The sequence below is a fragment of the Pomacea canaliculata genome, linkage group LG14 (assembly GCF_003073045.1).
Source record: "Pomacea canaliculata isolate SZHN2017 linkage group LG14, ASM307304v1, whole genome shotgun sequence".
NCBI classification, from domain to species: domain Eukaryota; kingdom Metazoa; phylum Mollusca; class Gastropoda; order Architaenioglossa; family Ampullariidae; genus Pomacea; species Pomacea canaliculata.
The window spans coordinates 8,671,975-8,688,594 of record NC_037603.1 but is presented as its reverse complement, the minus strand read 5'-3'; the positions used below and the strand labels follow the sequence as shown (position 1 = coordinate 8,688,594).

The window sequence follows — 16,620 nt, the reverse complement described above, 5'->3', positions numbered from 1 at the left end:
AAGGACAATACCAGAAGAGACCAAAATAGTGAAGAAAAGGGCAGTTCTTTCTCCTCAGAAAGTATCTAGCATAATGGTATCTGAAACTAGTGCTATCAGGTATTATGAACATGGCTGTTGATGTTGATGCTTAACAGCTTTACTCTTGTAGCAGGTTTCCTTTACTCCACCTTAGAACCCTGAGAGTGTACAGCTTGATGGAAGCAAATGATGTTTACACAGTAATTTTTGAGGCTTTTTGTAGCAGTTGTCTAGCTTGATGGGAACATGATAATTATTGATGGGAATATTGTAATTGTTAGAACAAGCTGTTATTCAGAATGATTTCATGCTATGCAAGCTTTATTATTAAAATAGAAGTAGTACCGTAGTGAACTTGGTAAGGTTTCTCATAGTCCTTTCTTTGTATTTGCTCCAGTAATGTAATTAAATACATCACATTTGTATTTTATGTGTGTGTGTGTGTGCATTTGTTTATAAGTTTTTGTTTTTTCTGCATATTCTTGCAAGCATGTTTGCGTACACTCTGTGTAAGTCAGCTGATGTTCAATGTCTTTATTTTGTTGCAGGTCCTTAAATGATATTCTTGAGTAAGTAGAGCAACAGATCTTTCTGAATGTATTTTGCCCCCTTCCCTAAAACAGGACATTTAACAAGAAGCATCGGTGCATTGGTTACTGTCTTTTCAAACTTTTTATATGAAATTGGCAGAAACCAATTTGCAATTCAAGCTTTCATAAAACTCAGCATTTTACTTTGAAACCTTGTTTGACTATAAACATGGACAATTTCAGTGAGCATTTTCTCTGCCATAGCAGCAACATTTCTTTTTAAGGTATTTGTATTTAAGTCAGTGTCAATTGTTTCAATATGACCATACTATTTATTTATTAACATTAATAGTTATTTCATTAGTATATTGTTATAACTTTTGTATTTTTTCATTGTTAATTAGTATATAGGTAGGCTGTTAATCTGTTTCATATCAAAACTATTTTGTGGTCACCACAACTGAGAAGCCAGTTTCACTGTTACTTGCAGAGAGTATGAAAATGTGATACTGTGTTAATGTACATTGCAGCCAACATAATATGCATTTCACTGGTCAAAATGTGGTTATGCTAGCTAACCTACATGGAACACTAGTATCAAAAGCCCCAACCCGGTACCTAGTAATGGTTCATTATTTAGCAGTGATCAAATTACACTCAATGTGACTTACATGTGTATGTAGCTATCACTATATCAGCATCAGACCAGAAATTGGTTTCAGAAAAGAAATTTTGCAGCATCAAGGTCATGTTCTATGTTCAGCTATAAGATGGATTTCTTGTTGCAATAAAACTTTCTATACCACAACTAGAAAGCCTACTGGAAGTTACTGCCTAATAAAAAGTATTATTTTTACTTCCTCTTATTACATTCTTTTCAAAGTCCTGCTTGGTTTTTGAGAGAATGTCTTTTGTTAAGTTGACTGCCAAGGTTTTTTCAATGACCATCTCGCAAAGGAGTCAATCACACAACGAAGTCACGAAGCAAAACTGGATACAATTATAATGTTTGTAGAGGTTTGTAAACACCCATTCAACAAAAATTATTTTAAAAAAATTATGGCAAGAGTGTCAAGGTAACGAAAGGGACAACATCCACTTCATGCTATGACTATGACTATTTTGTAACAAAACAACTGCCCAGACATGTCATCTTAGAATATGACGACATTTAATGCACATAGTTTTTGGGTTTAATGCTGGCAATAAGCAGTAAGCAAGGAACGCTTCAGGTAAGGTATATACATAAAGGTAAACATACCTCTGACCCAGGCAGAGGCCTTTTTATTATACTGATCAGCACAATGAACACAGGCTAGTTGTAAGTTGAATCAAGACTTGGCTTGAATACAGTAAAAATGCTATTAAGTTTTGCTAAAATCGGGTCTTATGAGAGGGGTCTTAGTTGCATCAGGGATTGAGTAAATGATAGCAAGGAAAAACACACAAGTGTTAAGACTCTAGAGTAAAAGAAAATATGTATGTAGTGGGAGTTATCAGTTTTCACCTTCACAAGCTGATGATATAAACAAAATCTATGTGTATGTGCTTAATCATTGATTTTATCTGAAAGTAAATCTTGTTTTTGTGGCCTTGGTAATTTGATCAATTACCTTTAATAAAACTAGATCATCCATTTGATAATTATCCTGACAACACTATAAATCACAATACTCCTAGTCTCCTTTATCATAAATTTACACCATATCACCTTTTTCTCATTCATCATTTACAGTTTCTTTACTACATTTCTATGCAAAAATCATGTTACTTTCAAACCACTTGGCTGTGCTAATAACCACAGACCAGCATGAGATTCTGAATCACCAGGTTTATGGCTCTGCGAGGTGAGTCTTTAAGCTAGAAATTGTATAATAAAGGTGTATAATTTATAAAAAAAATGTTTTCATGACCATTTGGTTTCTAAGCTAACGTACATTTACTCTCATTTAACAAGACTTGGAATCATGGTCTTGCACTCCTCGCCCAGACTAATGATAATCAACACTAAGACTTGCACTCCTCTCCCAGACTACTGATAACACACACCAAGACTTTTGATCTTGGTCTTGCATTCCTCCCACTAATGGCTTCAGTATTTTGCCAGTGGTGGGCTAAGTACTGCCCGTGTGTCAAACAATGAAGTGCACGTTTTCATTTTTGTTAAAATTCAGCCTAGGTTACTTTGATTTGTCATTGAATTTTTAAGTACAAGGGCCTTACAAATCGGTAGTCCTTAACATTCTAACAGAAAGTACAAAGATACCAAATAGCACTGCTCACATCTCTGATGGAGTTGTTAAAGAGTATCGGAGGCAGCTGCTTCAAAGGAGAGGCTGCTTTTATTGTGAGTGAATTCAGACATTCACTTTACTCAATCAATTTGGTAAATGGACGTCATTATGTACTTATTTTTTGTCCATTCCATCATCACCTGGCTTGTTTACAAATTTTAAATAATTTCCTATCTCCACCTTTGCCATTATGCCATATGGCATATCTTTCCTAACTGGCCCTTAATTGTCACTTGATTTTATGTTGAATATGAGTTTCTCCCAAGACCAAGAGAATTTGCATCCAATTACTGCCTCACCTTCATCACTTCGTTTCATCAACCTCACTCTTTCTTCAAGAGTGCATTTCTTTGTTGTTTTTTTCTTTTGATTGATAATACTTATCGATTCTGCCAGTTTTAAATGTTTATATGGCAAGTAACTGGAGATAAAAGAAATGGCAAATCTAAAGTAGGCTTTGTGGTTTTGTTTTTTGTTTAACGGGATTGCTAACAAAAAGTCACAATATAGCACAGACATGTGGTCGCAAGAATGTTGATTACTTTTATAAGTATATATTGTGACTGCTGCAAAAGATAAAGGTGATCGAAGCACAATTGAGTGTCACGTGCTTGTTAAAAACTAAGATGCTGCAATGAACAAGTATAGTCGCTGTTAAAAGACCCTTATTTTACGTGATTGCTGCAGAAAATCATAGTATAGGATACAAGCAGGAGCAGTCTATTATTGTACTTAATATTTTTTCAAAATGCAACTTCTACAGAAAGTGGTAAGAACCAAAGCTGTGTGGGTCGTAAGATTCGGGCAGTAGTGGTATAATAGAGATGGCATTTATATAGCCAAATATCTTTGTGAAAATTTTTGGGTCATAACTTAGAGGTCGCAATCGGAAAGGTCTTTAAAATAAGAGGCTTTCCTATCTACAGCTGCTCATAGAAAAACGATTATGAAGATTAGGGGCTATATAGACCTGAAATCCTCCAACGGAATAACCACTAATGTACATAAAACTCAGCATACACACCAAGATAGGCTCAAGCTTGATGTTTCATTGGCACCAATACTGGCGTTACCTGGGCTCAACTTTTACAATTTATGCAAACAAGCCTAACAAATGATGTCAAAGTGCAAAAGTTGATCAAATTCATACATATCAATATAATCATAACTGTAAAGATAATATTAATTTTTTTTAGGGCTATCCATTTTGCAGATGCTATTAAATTTTTTGAAAAGATATTATTTATATACAAACACCCCTCACAAAAAGATGTCAAGCACACAATCTAGTCAGATGTATCCACATCCATATACCAGCATGTTCAGATGCTACCAACTTGTTTTTTATATTCATTCCTCCCAAAAGAAATACAGTGGACACTCAAATCAAATGAATGCAAATAAGTTAATACACACAAAGTAAATACATTTAATTCAAATAAATATATTTTTATCCACAAGAATGGTACTTCTAATTCTCCGCCATGACTCTGTGATCACGTGAACCAAGTGTCAAAAAAGGCCCATCAACGGCTGTACCTTCTGATGAGACTTCGCAGCTCCAACGTCAGCTCTGGGGTGCTGGAGACTGTACAGGCCTCTTGTTCAGAGCATCCTCTCATTTAACATTGCTGCCTGGTATGGTCACCTCGTCAAAGACAAGGCAAGGCTGACCAGAGTCATCCACCAGGCAAATAAACTTATTGGTAAATCACAGCTGCCACTCTCAGACTTGTACCTTCATGCAGTCAGAAAGATGGCATATAACATCATTTCGGACCTAACGCACCCTCTCCATTCCAACTTCCAGCTGTTGCCCTCTATAAAGTGCCACATGTAGGGAAAACTGCCTACCATCACCATCCTAAATAAGGGCACAAGGACTCAAGAGGAATCAAACAGACTGAAGAGAAGAGGGTGCTGACATCCATTATCAGGCTGTTCAGGCATCGCCTTGCTGAATGTGTACTCCCTTCAAAACAAACCAGACGAACTCTCTGTGCTCAATCTAAATAATTAATAAATGCAGGATTTCTGTCACAGGCCTATAGTAAGATGGACATAATAGACCAATTTGTAATGTTGTTTGCCTACAGGTGATGAACAGATAGTAGTCTCAGCTGACAAACATACTAGAGGATGAAGAAAATGCAGTTCAGACACATTCGTTCGTGCAATCTGCAATGCCAAACGCACTTTTAAAAAATATCTACAAAGAAATATAAAGAATTTGAAATTTCAATTTCGACCATATATTTGACGGAGATCCAAGTACCATGATATATGTTCTTCTCTTACTCCTAAACTGTGTGTGTTAAATTCAGTAATGAGTATGTTGCCTGCCCCTTGTGAGGAAAAGAAAAATTTCTGTCTTGGGTCTCCTCGACAGACGATAAAGTCTGATTTGATTTGAATACTTGGACACCAACACATAGACTATGAACCATGGGCACCAGCCTTCATAAACCTCTTTAGCGTGTCTCTCTAAAATGTAGGAACACTATGCATAAAAATCAGATTTGAATGCTCATGTAACCATCTAGTTAATGTCGTCGATAAGCCACAGACCTAATTAATATCTTTGTTTATCAGTTATTAACATCAATGTTCAGGTGCATCAACGTAACGCCTCTTCCCAAGACCGAAAACCAGTCCGCTCGGCTGTGTCCGTAACACACTGGTCGGACCACGTGACCAGCCTCTTATTGGGCCGCGGGTGTCACAACCTCCTCCATTTTCTTTCTTCTTTCGCTGGGAGAGTTTCTGCAAAGCTTCATAATATGCCTAATGGTTCTGCCCAAAATGGACCTGGTCTAGAGCAGCAGGTAATACATAACTTATCATCCTTTTTATTTCCTTCATGTAATCTAAATATAACAAATGTATATAGGTGTTGAGGGAGTTTATGGTTCTCGCCGGTCGCAGGAACACGTTCGCTGAGAATTATTAAAGATGGCTGCCGTCTGGGAACAATTTGGCCAGCAATTCACATGCACAAGCCGTCGTAATTGAAGAGGATTATGCTTTTCTTTCGATTTTTCTTTTAACAATGTTTTTCATCGCAGATTTTTACTTTATACTTCGATTTTTTTAATGGAAATGGTGTAAATGAGAGGCATTATTTCACGGGTTTCACAGCCTTGTTTCAGACTGACGTCTGCCATGCCACAATTAGGTAGGATAGACCGTGTTAACTCTCGCAATCAAGTATTGAACTCGTCAGAGACAGGGTGTGTTTGAATGATGAAAGATTCTATAGTGTCTGACATAAAGCACAAGAGCAGTTACAGTAAAAATCTCTTACAGATAAAGAAAAATCACTAATGCCGAAAATGTTAGAGACCATGTTTTTGATATATCCAATTAGAGGATACTTTTTATAATTTGTAAGGCAAACTGTTTCTCACCATCGATAATTCAGAGACAGTAACTGTTGGCGGTACTTAGTACAAGTCTATCCAAACGACGGGTAGTCTGGCAGCTTAACTGGAAAGACCTTTTTTAGGTCCTAGTGTATGTCTTGATTGCCAACTCTGCAGTCAGTGCGGAAACTATTCTGAGTTTGCAAAACAAGATTAGCTCATGTTGTTTTTTTATTTTAATGTACATGTCAGCACCAAACCATCCAGAGACCTGTAAGAAAAATTGCCTGTAAAAGTTACAGAGCATTCAACCACACCTAATTACAACGCTCACTACGTCCATTCACCAAATCAGTAAAATTTACATATAAATCAAGAGAATGTAATAAAACAGTACATATATACAATGTACGAATACAAATGTAATTAAAAAACTCTTCTTGATGTCGCTCACTTGATAAATGTTCACAGTTAGTAATCCATTATTCACATTTCAGTGTTCACAGTTCATAATCTAATGCTCACAGTTCATTTTTTATTACTTATATCAATACTATAATTCTAACTTCATGCTGGTGTAAACTTCCAACTAAGTCCAGGAAACAACTTTTTTACGTCTCCTCAAGGTCGACTTCCAGTCTTTATCACGCAGGTTAGGAAAGTGATTCTTTCGTAGTCCGAGGGTGAGTCGCCTCTTCCTACATGTGGGGTGTCCCTGGTCACCATTTGGTCTTGCACAGATTCAGGGAAGTTCAAAGGTACTAAAACTAATCAACCCTGCTGCAGATTAATGGGCCCTGCCTTGACCATCCTGTCATGTCATTAGCCAGAGCGGTGGCAACTTGACCAGTTCATGGTTGGTGGTCTAAACTTTAACCAGCTTTTGCTAAAAGTAGAAAATTGTTTTTACAACCATCAATGTCACAATGATAGCAGTGATCTTTGCTGCTCCTGGGTATGCACAGTGTGGGTCTCCCTCCTAAAAGTCTGGTGTTTGTAGCTGCTTGCCTCAAATCATTTCTGACACAAAGAACCTCTACATTACTGGAGATTTTTGTAGTTCCAAAACACAAGTCTTCTGTGAAAGCTAATTGTAGTACTTCACAATGTTCAGAACTAGCTGTTAATGGTCACATAGTTACCTTCAAATTTTGATGGTAAGTTGCAAATGATAAATCATTGATCATGATTACCACTGTAGCATTCATGAAAATGTATCTGTTATTTAATTTTTTTGCTTTGTTTTCTTTTCATAATATTTATGTATATGTTGCTCAAGAAAAATTTGTTTCATGGTTGGCTGCAGTTTTCAACAAACATGGACTCGTGTTGTTCTTTGTCCTCTCTTACCTCAACATCTTCATCAGGTGTTTGGATGTCCGAACACCCATTTTTTTTTGGTTAAGACCTATATAGATAATATAGGTCTATTTCTGTTAAAAGCAAAGATCTATTGTAAACACTGAGCAGTATAAGACTCTGCAACTGTTTGTCCTTGAGAAGGATCATGATCACCTTTACAATTCATGTGATATACAAGGTGCCTCAGCTTTAACTTTGATTGGAAGGAAAAGTACACTTGATGCAGGCTCACATGTTCTACATAGTTGCAAGCAGATGAATCTATTCAGTTAATGCCAGATTTCTAAAAGCAATGAAAGATGTCCATTGATTCACTTTGTCTTGAATGGAAATTTTTATGACTTTCATCTTCTACAAATGAGCTCTAGACTTGTTTTCTTCATAATAGCCTTCATGTTTGTCATTTAATATTTAAACAGTTGAAACAGTGCTAATCAGATAATTTGAGGCTTAAAGTTGATATGGTGTCTTACAGTGGAGGATGCATCCCACACCACAATAATAATAATGTTGGGTGAGGCTATGAAAATTAAATGACATCATTTGTATTGCACAAGTCATGTGAATCTTGCCCACTAGTGGTGGTCTATTTTGTTGCAGATAATACAAAGTCAGCCTGCTTTTTTTAAAGAATGTGCATAGAAACTTTAGTAGTATATTGCAAGGAGAGAGTGAATTTGTTGAGTGGTATATTACCTCCTGAAAGATTTATTTTGGAGGAAAGGGCAATGAGACCATCGTGACTAGTAAACAGTGTAATATGCCTTACTGCACAGTGACTTCACTTACAAGAGATTAAGATCATCACTGCAGCTGCAGTATTCCCCAAACATATTTCACATGGAAGACAAAAATTGTTTCTTATAAGTAAAGTTGAAGAATTGCATAAATTCAAGTTGTCTTCACTCCTGCCTAAGCCCACATTCAGCTGTATACTGCTGTTGGATCAGAACGCTTTCACACAACTTCTTTTCATTCAAGTCTGTATTTATGATCCTTTATTATAAAACCTATCTCCAACATATAAAATAAATAGGCCAGGTTCGGTTAAACAAATTTTTCCAATTTACATGGGCATGTTTGTCTAGATAAAACATTTTTGTTCTCAGAAAGAACAATATTTATGCAATTGTCTGCCTGCTCACTGTAACGATTCGCGATTCAAATCAAATGTTTCTAGTTGTTTGTTGACTTAGGCCAGCGGTTCTCAACCTTTTACTTGTGCCGCATGCCCCCCTTAGCCAGCAGTGTAAGCTAATTTCACTAATACTGGTATAAGAAATTTAAAAAAAAATGACCACCTTTGCGGCCCCCTTGTAAGCATGTCGCGCCCCCCGCTGACTTAGGCCATAAGTCTGAGCTGTAATCCCAGAGGAGAGTAGTCACCCAACTGATGGAATCTCCACGTGAATAGTTTTACGTCATTCATTGCCATGGATTTTGACATAAGACAAAGTTGGCTGTTTAGGATGCAAGAGTATCATAGCAACGAGAGAGTGAAGCAAGGGGATTGGCTAAAATCTGAGGGGAGGCAGTTGAACTAGGAGATCAACGCTTTTCTCGGGACATTCATAGCTGATCTGCTTGAGGAGAAAGACCTCCGATGTCTAGCATCGCATCTTTAGCGGACGCCGACGTTCATCACCAGAAGGGCAGAGCTGAGTCATCTCCTTTTCTGCTTAAGGGGAGTGTAGTATCTATATCGGCACGACAGGGTATTCATCGGAAGATCTGTGTTTGTGGACAGACCTCCGAAGTTTTAGCATCACGTTCACAACAGATGCTAATGCTTATCTACCGAAGGGCAGACCTGAACAACGCCTTTCTACCGAGGGAGTATAGAGACTACATCAGCACGACAAGGGATACAGCGGGTATCTGTGGGTGAGGACAGACCTTGGACGCATTGGCACCTTGTGTATAACGGATGCTAACACCCGAACTGAGGACTTGAAGGGCAGGACTTGTGACTCAAAGCTGTGCCACTGGATATCTGCTTATGGATATCGAACTCTGTTCCTAACAACAAGAATCGGGCTACCGGATCGCCATGCTTTCGAGTCAGCTAAGTGACAGTGCCAGGAAGGCACAATTGTTCACATGCAATAGGCTTTAGACATTGTATTTTTTTCATTTTATCTTTCCTTTCTTTCATCGTTCCATTTCTTTCGTGTTAGACATTAAATATTGTAACTGTTGGTCGGACCTTTTTGTATGAAAAAGGTAGAAGAGTGAGTTTTACGTACAGATGTTTATACACGCTCGCATACATTCATAACCCACTTTTCATAAAACGTTACACTCACGAACTATGCCAATATGTAAGTATATGCTACACTTTTGCAGTTGTTTGCTGCTGACCTGATTTGGGGAAAAAGTACAGTAGTGCATATACGTTTACCTCAGAATCATGATGTGAACAAAACCATTTTTGCCATAATCATTATTGCTATGTACATTCAGTAATTGTGGATTTTTTAAAGTTTATGACTGCTTATTAATGAACAACAGTTGCACATGTGAAAATCTAAATCAAATGTTCCAGTATTTATCTAGTGATCATGAAAAAGGTAGATACAATAAATAAGCAATGTTTACAAAAGATAATGCTGAGCTTGACCTATTGAGATATATTTACAACTGATGTTGCGTCATTTTTCTGAGAGTAATGGAAGATAATAGTCCTAAGGTTATCGTTCTTAAAATGGAGTTTTTTTTTTTAAGGTGTTTTTTGTTTGGTGTACATTACTTCGTTGTTACATGCCACTTGACAACTTGCTTTGACGAAAAACCCATTTTACGGAACTACAAATTGCAAATTGTACTCCTACCTTTCCTCGCATGGGCGATACCACTCACTCTTCCCCCCCACCCCCCGGTGGGAAGATATCGGCCTTTAAAGATGGTGAATAAGTGCCTGACTTTTTTTTTTTTTGGTAAAGATTATTAGTAGTGATGCAGTTATGCATACACTCTTTGCAACAGTCTTGTAAAGGTTTTTTGTTTCAAAAGCATTTTTTTAATTTTAAAAATTTGCTGTTCATTATTGAGTGCATTTTTCAAAACTATACATTTTCCAACATAGCGTGATTGTAATATGTTTACTAAAGATAAAAAGGTTCACTTTATGCTAATCATCTGCAGGTCTGCTGAAATTAAAGATTTGTGGAATAACTTTTTGTCAAATTAGCTGCAAGGTCAGGAGTTTGGGTGGTATTTAAATTGCTTCACCTACCCAGAGAGTAGACATAATAGGAGTTTCCTACTTTTTATACTTTTCTGCAGATAAGTTATAATTTGGTAAATTGTTTTCAGTTTACTGCTGCTTTGGACTTGAACGCTCAAGGGCGTGGTCGTGATTTCCCTCATCAAGGTTTTCCTCCAGGACCCAACAGTAAGTTTATATAAACTTTTGCTGCATTAAACCATTATTTTACCTGATATGTTATGGACAGCTTCTTAGCTATTGATGTATTAATGACTTGCACAAACATTTATAGTAGATGGTGTACTTGCAGTTTTGGCTTTTTGAGTTAAACAAAACAAGGGGGATAAAGACCTAGCTGATCTGCATTTCTTTATTAGGTGCCACTTGAGTTGCATGTGTAAGTTACTGACCTAAACAGACTTCATAATTAATCTCAATGGTTATGAATACCACGTTGCAGAAATAACCAATTAAGATTAATTTCAAGCTGATGCATTGTTGTAACCACAGTAGAGTCTGAGCTTTTAATTCTGTGTCTGCAAATGAACGAATACATAAGGGAGAAAACACGGAAACCTTTAGGAATTGTTCCTCTTTTGATTACTTCCCTTAAAAGGCTGAAAAAATCAACCAATCAGGCATTGTGTTTGAAAGCAGGCAAAGTTTGATTACCAAGCATCATATTGACGTTCGTTGCCGGTTACTCAATTCGACGTGGATTTGTACTCAAGCAACCGATAACAAGAAGAAAATAGTAAGTTATTTAAATTCAAATATATATTCTAAGAAAATATATGCCTGTACTTTTGTGTGTGTGAGTATATTTTATAAAAATTTTTCTGGTTGTCGAACTTTTGACCTACTTCCCGATTTGTGAATTCTCAGCTCTATACAGTTAAAGTCTTTCAGTTGATTTTACTATAAGACTACAAAACGTATATTTGTTAAAATTTACACCACGTAAATGTATTTAAAATGATCTTTAAAACGAAGTATCACAGATAGTTGTTTTCATTGTAGGTTAATAAATATAAATTTTTAAAAACACCGGTCAAAGTTTCATTTGCGGGCATTCGCCGCTGTGTATGCACACTTCTTTCGGGCTACCACAGCGGTGGGGTGAATGAGTTAATAGTAAACAGAGGTCTACAGTAGTAAAAGATCTTACCCAATTTTGCATCTATTCTTCGACCAAAATTGAAGGGGTCCTCCGAAATTTTAATGTGTACTGTACGCAATTCTTTGCGTAACCAGAAGCCCTGATGGAGTTGTTAATGAACGAGTGATTTAGATAGTTGTGTGTGTTGTTTTTCTTTTTTTTTGCATTGCTTAAAGGAGTACACAACTAGGTAGGCAGATGACAGAAGTGAATATGCCATTAGTGTAATGCCTTTCAACTATTACTTTATAGGAAAGCTATAACTATTTGTGTCTGGTGATGGATTTATTTTTTGAGCCTGGTACGATTTAGCCTGAACTAGGATATTATTATGGTGGGGTGATAAGATCTTGGGGCAGAATGACCGGTGACCATTAACTGCATAATTCTAACCACTTTTGGGGAGTGTCTTAAACTAGCATGATGAATATGATAGCAATCTAGGATCAGTATGTCAATTTTTTTTACCTCCTGTTTTAGGTGTAGTGATTTAACTTGCCATTGCAAAAAACACATCGACTATCCATACTGTTCTTAAAATACAGACTTGAAAACATACATCGAGACAACTCAGAAGCTGCCCCAGCCAGTGGAAGAATTGGATATGTTTTAATTAGACATATAAAGGCATCACAATTTTAACCTTATTTTTAGCCATGGTAATGCATATATCTCATGAATGGAATATTCACTTAGATCTGTGGAAATAAGTAAACTATTGAAGGCAAGAGGTGTGATATTTGTAGTTTCTTTCCTTGTTACCTTCCTGTTTTTTGTAGTTTGTGAATGGATGATGTAAAATATGTTAATTAGCTGGTTTGAAAAATCCTATACTCAGTAACTTTAGTTGCCTTATATTTGTATCACAACATAAGTAGCATGCTATGAATGCTGATCAAGTACAAGAACAGTAAAACAGTATAACAGTGAAAGCAACAGGTTATTTGGAACTGAATTCTTCTGTTTTCTGCTTTACAACAGTATGGAAGGACCGGATAATATAGCAGTTATTGCTATAACTTCCCTTTCTTTCACAACTAGATCGTGTTGTGTTTGCATAGATTAGACTCTTTGAGTTTGTTAGGAATTTGTCGGGTTACTTTCCCAGTTTAGCCTTTGTGGCATAAACTGTGGAAAAGTGCTTTTCCTCCTGCCTGTTTGAAATCAGGAACGACTTTTTAGAGTTAATATCAAGTAATATATTGTGGTTTGTGTTTGTAGTAATGTCCTTTTGTGTTTGTGGAATTTTCTGTGGTTAAAATAGTTTTTTTACTACCGGGATCTTATGACAGTTACATTTTTAAATGATGGTTTCAGGAAGAAGTTTCAGTATGACTATTTGAAACTCTGTGCATTGTTTTTTTAATGCATATTTACTTGATTGGCTGCTCTTCATTCAAAAATTATAGTGCTTGGAAACAGTTTCATATGATCAAGGCAATAATAATAATAATCTTATCTAATTTGAGCACTGCATCTTTCTTGAGAAAATGTAAATATACACTCAAACTATAAACTAGCAATTAGCGAGGTGGCCTGCTGTGATGAACTTGCTCCTAAGTGCACTGCAAAGAGCCCAACATCCTTTTGCACCAGACTGGCATGATAATGACAAGCATTGTACGAAAACTGTAAGAGATGTTTTTGGCATTTGTGGCCTGATATTCACATCTGTTAAAAGATGTGCTTGCATCAGACTGCATCTTTTTTTTAAAAAAAGAAATGTGCACATACTTGATTTGGCAAATAATATTAAAGATTGACTTAAAATTGTAAGGCAGGAACTTCAAATTATCAAGACCTGAAAAGGAAAAAAAAAAAAACGCATTAAGAGGCATTTATTAAAATGCAACATTTTGATTCATATGACATAGTTTGCAAATGACTTATATGGATTATTTTCCAATAGTTTTGTCAGTAGTAGACATGAATGGCAAAGTGAAAGATAAAGGGTGAGTTAATATAACTAGTCAGCTTCCATATCCCACCCATCCCATCCCCCTTTTTTAAAGTAACACAGACTACTAGACTTTTAATTTCACATGTTAGAAAATAATGAAACTTTTTTTGAGAGCCAAGAGAAATGATTTTTTATGGATTTTTTTAGAACTGCAACATTTAAACATTTCTTTAGCCTTAGCAGCAGATTTTTTTTTTTTTAGCTAGAACCAGCTATTTCACAAAAAATAATTTTAAAGAGCAATATAACACTTTTTTTAGATCATGAGGTGGTGTGACATGTCAAACTGTTGTACCTGCATCTTGACACAATGTAACAATATTTTTCTAGATGCCAACAATTTCCATCCTGTGCGGTTTCCTGCGGAGCAAATGGTTTTCTTCAACCAAGGTGGCGTATCGTGCCTGACATGTTGTCTGTAAGCTGTAGTGCTCCTTGCTGTGCATATTGTGTGAATGTTGAACTACAGCCTTATTTTTATTTTAAATTCCCACCAGCTAATACCCATTACCTTCTTGCCACAATTCTCTGTAGTTTTGCCCAAGAATCTGCACACAGCTAATGTCCATTGGACAGTGAAGGCTAATGTGTAGACTAGACTAAAAGCTGACTTGTTTCGTCTCAAGCCTTGATACTCATATGCTCAACATTGTTATTGATTTGCTTCAGTAGATCAAACCAAAGGTCATGTGTGTAGGTGGAAATATTTTTTTGAAAAAGATGTAAAAAGAAATTAATTTAAAAAATTTAAAGTTTGAAACATAATATTTTACTGCTTTTGCATGTTTTGTTCTGCTGTACTTATTTTTAGGCAATAGGACATTAGTTCCTTAAAAATAGTATAAACTGAAATGGTTTAATTCCCCTAAAATTTGTGGTAGATTTGCTTTCTTTAATGATTTTCATGTGTAACATGAAGTCGTGTATCTCTTGAACTGGAAACTTTGTTGTTGCATGAAAGTGTTTTACATTCTTTTTGTGGTTGTATTGTTCAGTTTTTATTAATGTAATGTTTGATGTTTTAGAAAAGTTTAAAGTTATTCAGACTTCTGCAATCAGTGACTTATGAAAAAGGAAATCATGTAGGGCTTTAGCTTAATTAGTAGCTTATTTTGCCTTAACAAACTAGACAAAGAAATGTAAATTTTTCTGTGAAAGTCTTCAGATTTTTTGCAAAGGGATAATTTCACATTTTGTTTAAAAAGTATTTTCAGTCGTCCCTTGACTGGTACTTCTTGTTAAGGAGATAATATGGATACACATGGAAGCTGACAAAGCCCTCCACACTTTCCTTTCTTGGGCAATGGTGAGCAGATCCTGCACAGCCGCGGTTCTCTTTGGGGCACGTCTCCCTTGGCAGCACAACTTGCTGAAAAGGGTGCAAAGGTGTTATTTTTTTATCTCCTGTCAGTGTTGGTGAAATTATGGCTGGCTAAGGGGTGTGCGCAGACATACCTTTTCTCATCTGGGGTGTCACAAATAAAAGGTCGAGAAATGCGGCTGTACAGGGTGACCAGTCCCCTCTTTGATGTTGGTTAACCAGTTATTCCTCTGGCCAGTGCGACTTCAACCACCCTCCAAAGTACCTTGATGGATAGTTGTGGACAAGGTGTTGGGCTGAGTAACATGACTAAACCAGATCGGTGCTGCTTCACTGTTGCTAGTAGAGGTTCCCTGTGTCCTATGAGTGTGGCAGCTATGCTTCTTACGAGGTCGTTGATTTTTATGTTCTCTGTAGGAATTCAAAGCAGTCTTCTCAGGCATTTGTTATGTGTAGTAAATAGCCTTCTCAGGCACTTGTTCTCAGATGCCTGCATTCTTCTCTCCATATTGAGGAGCAGAGTCCACATTGTGGATGGATGCTACAAGGGACTTGTGATGATTGTAAAACTGATGTTACGGCTGTGCCAGACCCTGTGCAGCCTAATTATTGTTGCTGTTGATGTTGCAACTCTGATGTGGATATCGGCGGTCTGGTGGCGCAACGGTTAGCGCTGTTAGCGCCTGTCACCAATACAGTGAAGGTTGGCTGCCCTGAGTTCATTACGATGTGGATATCTGTTGAAGAGCTGCTTACCGCTTTGAGCCATACCCCATTCTTGCAGATATCTGCTTGCCGAAGACCATGACTTTACTCTTGTCAGTGCTGGTCCCCTTGCATTAGTGTCTCATCAGAAGTAGCAAATTTTATACTTCCTGTGTGTTCCCATCCTTACCTCATGGCACAAAAATGGTGGTGGAATGAAAAGGTAAGAACTTTGACAAAAAGTTGTTCCCTTAAAAAGCATATGTATTGGTTACATAAATATGTGGAATAAGTGACTTTGTGGAGGAAGGGGAGATTGGTGTTTTATGCTTAGCTAGCAACAAAGGTTATCACAGCAAGGCAGCCAGCCCTGGAAACAGATGCCACTTGCAGAGAAAGAACAATGTGCCGGCATATTGGAAAAACAGCTACAACTTTATTGATCCCCAGGATAAATTTAAGATAATTTCTCATACTATCAATAATATATACATGTTGAAATAGTGTCTTTCTTACACACATTCTTTCTCATACACCCAAACATTCCTGACAGCAGATACAGTGGTGACCCCAGGCCACCTCAGCCTTATGCAAGATGACGGTGTTTATTTCCCATTTGAGCTTGTTATCAAAGATAGTACCGAGGTATTTGTAAGAGTTGACTACCTCGATGGCTTCATCATGAATAATACTGATGA

General features: G+C 36.9%; 2 protein-coding genes across 5 annotated transcripts in view; both read left to right on the top strand.

Moving 5' to 3' along the window:
• The window catches only part of LOC112555129 (retinoblastoma-associated protein-like), a 48,713-nt gene extending 47,306 nt beyond the window's left edge, over positions 1 to 1,407 (top strand). For all 3 annotated transcript variants that reach the window (XM_025223350.1, XM_025223349.1, XM_025223351.1), the window contains exons 27-28: positions 4 to 99; positions 570 to 1,407. In XM_025223350.1, the coding sequence (XP_025079135.1) occupies positions 4 to 99; positions 570 to 594 (121 nt within the window). In that variant the 3' untranslated portion in view covers positions 595 to 1,407. The remainder of the gene's footprint in view (positions 1 to 3; positions 100 to 569) is intronic.
• Positions 1,408 to 5,617: 4,210 nt separating this feature from the next.
• The window catches only part of LOC112555253 (ATP-dependent RNA helicase DDX3Y-like), a 49,406-nt gene continuing 38,403 nt past the window's right edge, over positions 5,618 to 16,620 (top strand). Inside the window, exons 1-2 of one of the 2 annotated variants that reach the window (XM_025223569.1) lie at positions 5,618 to 5,670; positions 10,885 to 10,963. The gene's annotated coding sequence lies outside the window, so the exon portion shown is untranslated. The remainder of the gene's footprint in view (positions 5,671 to 10,884; positions 10,964 to 16,620) is intronic. The other variant, XM_025223568.1, reaches the window with a different exon arrangement.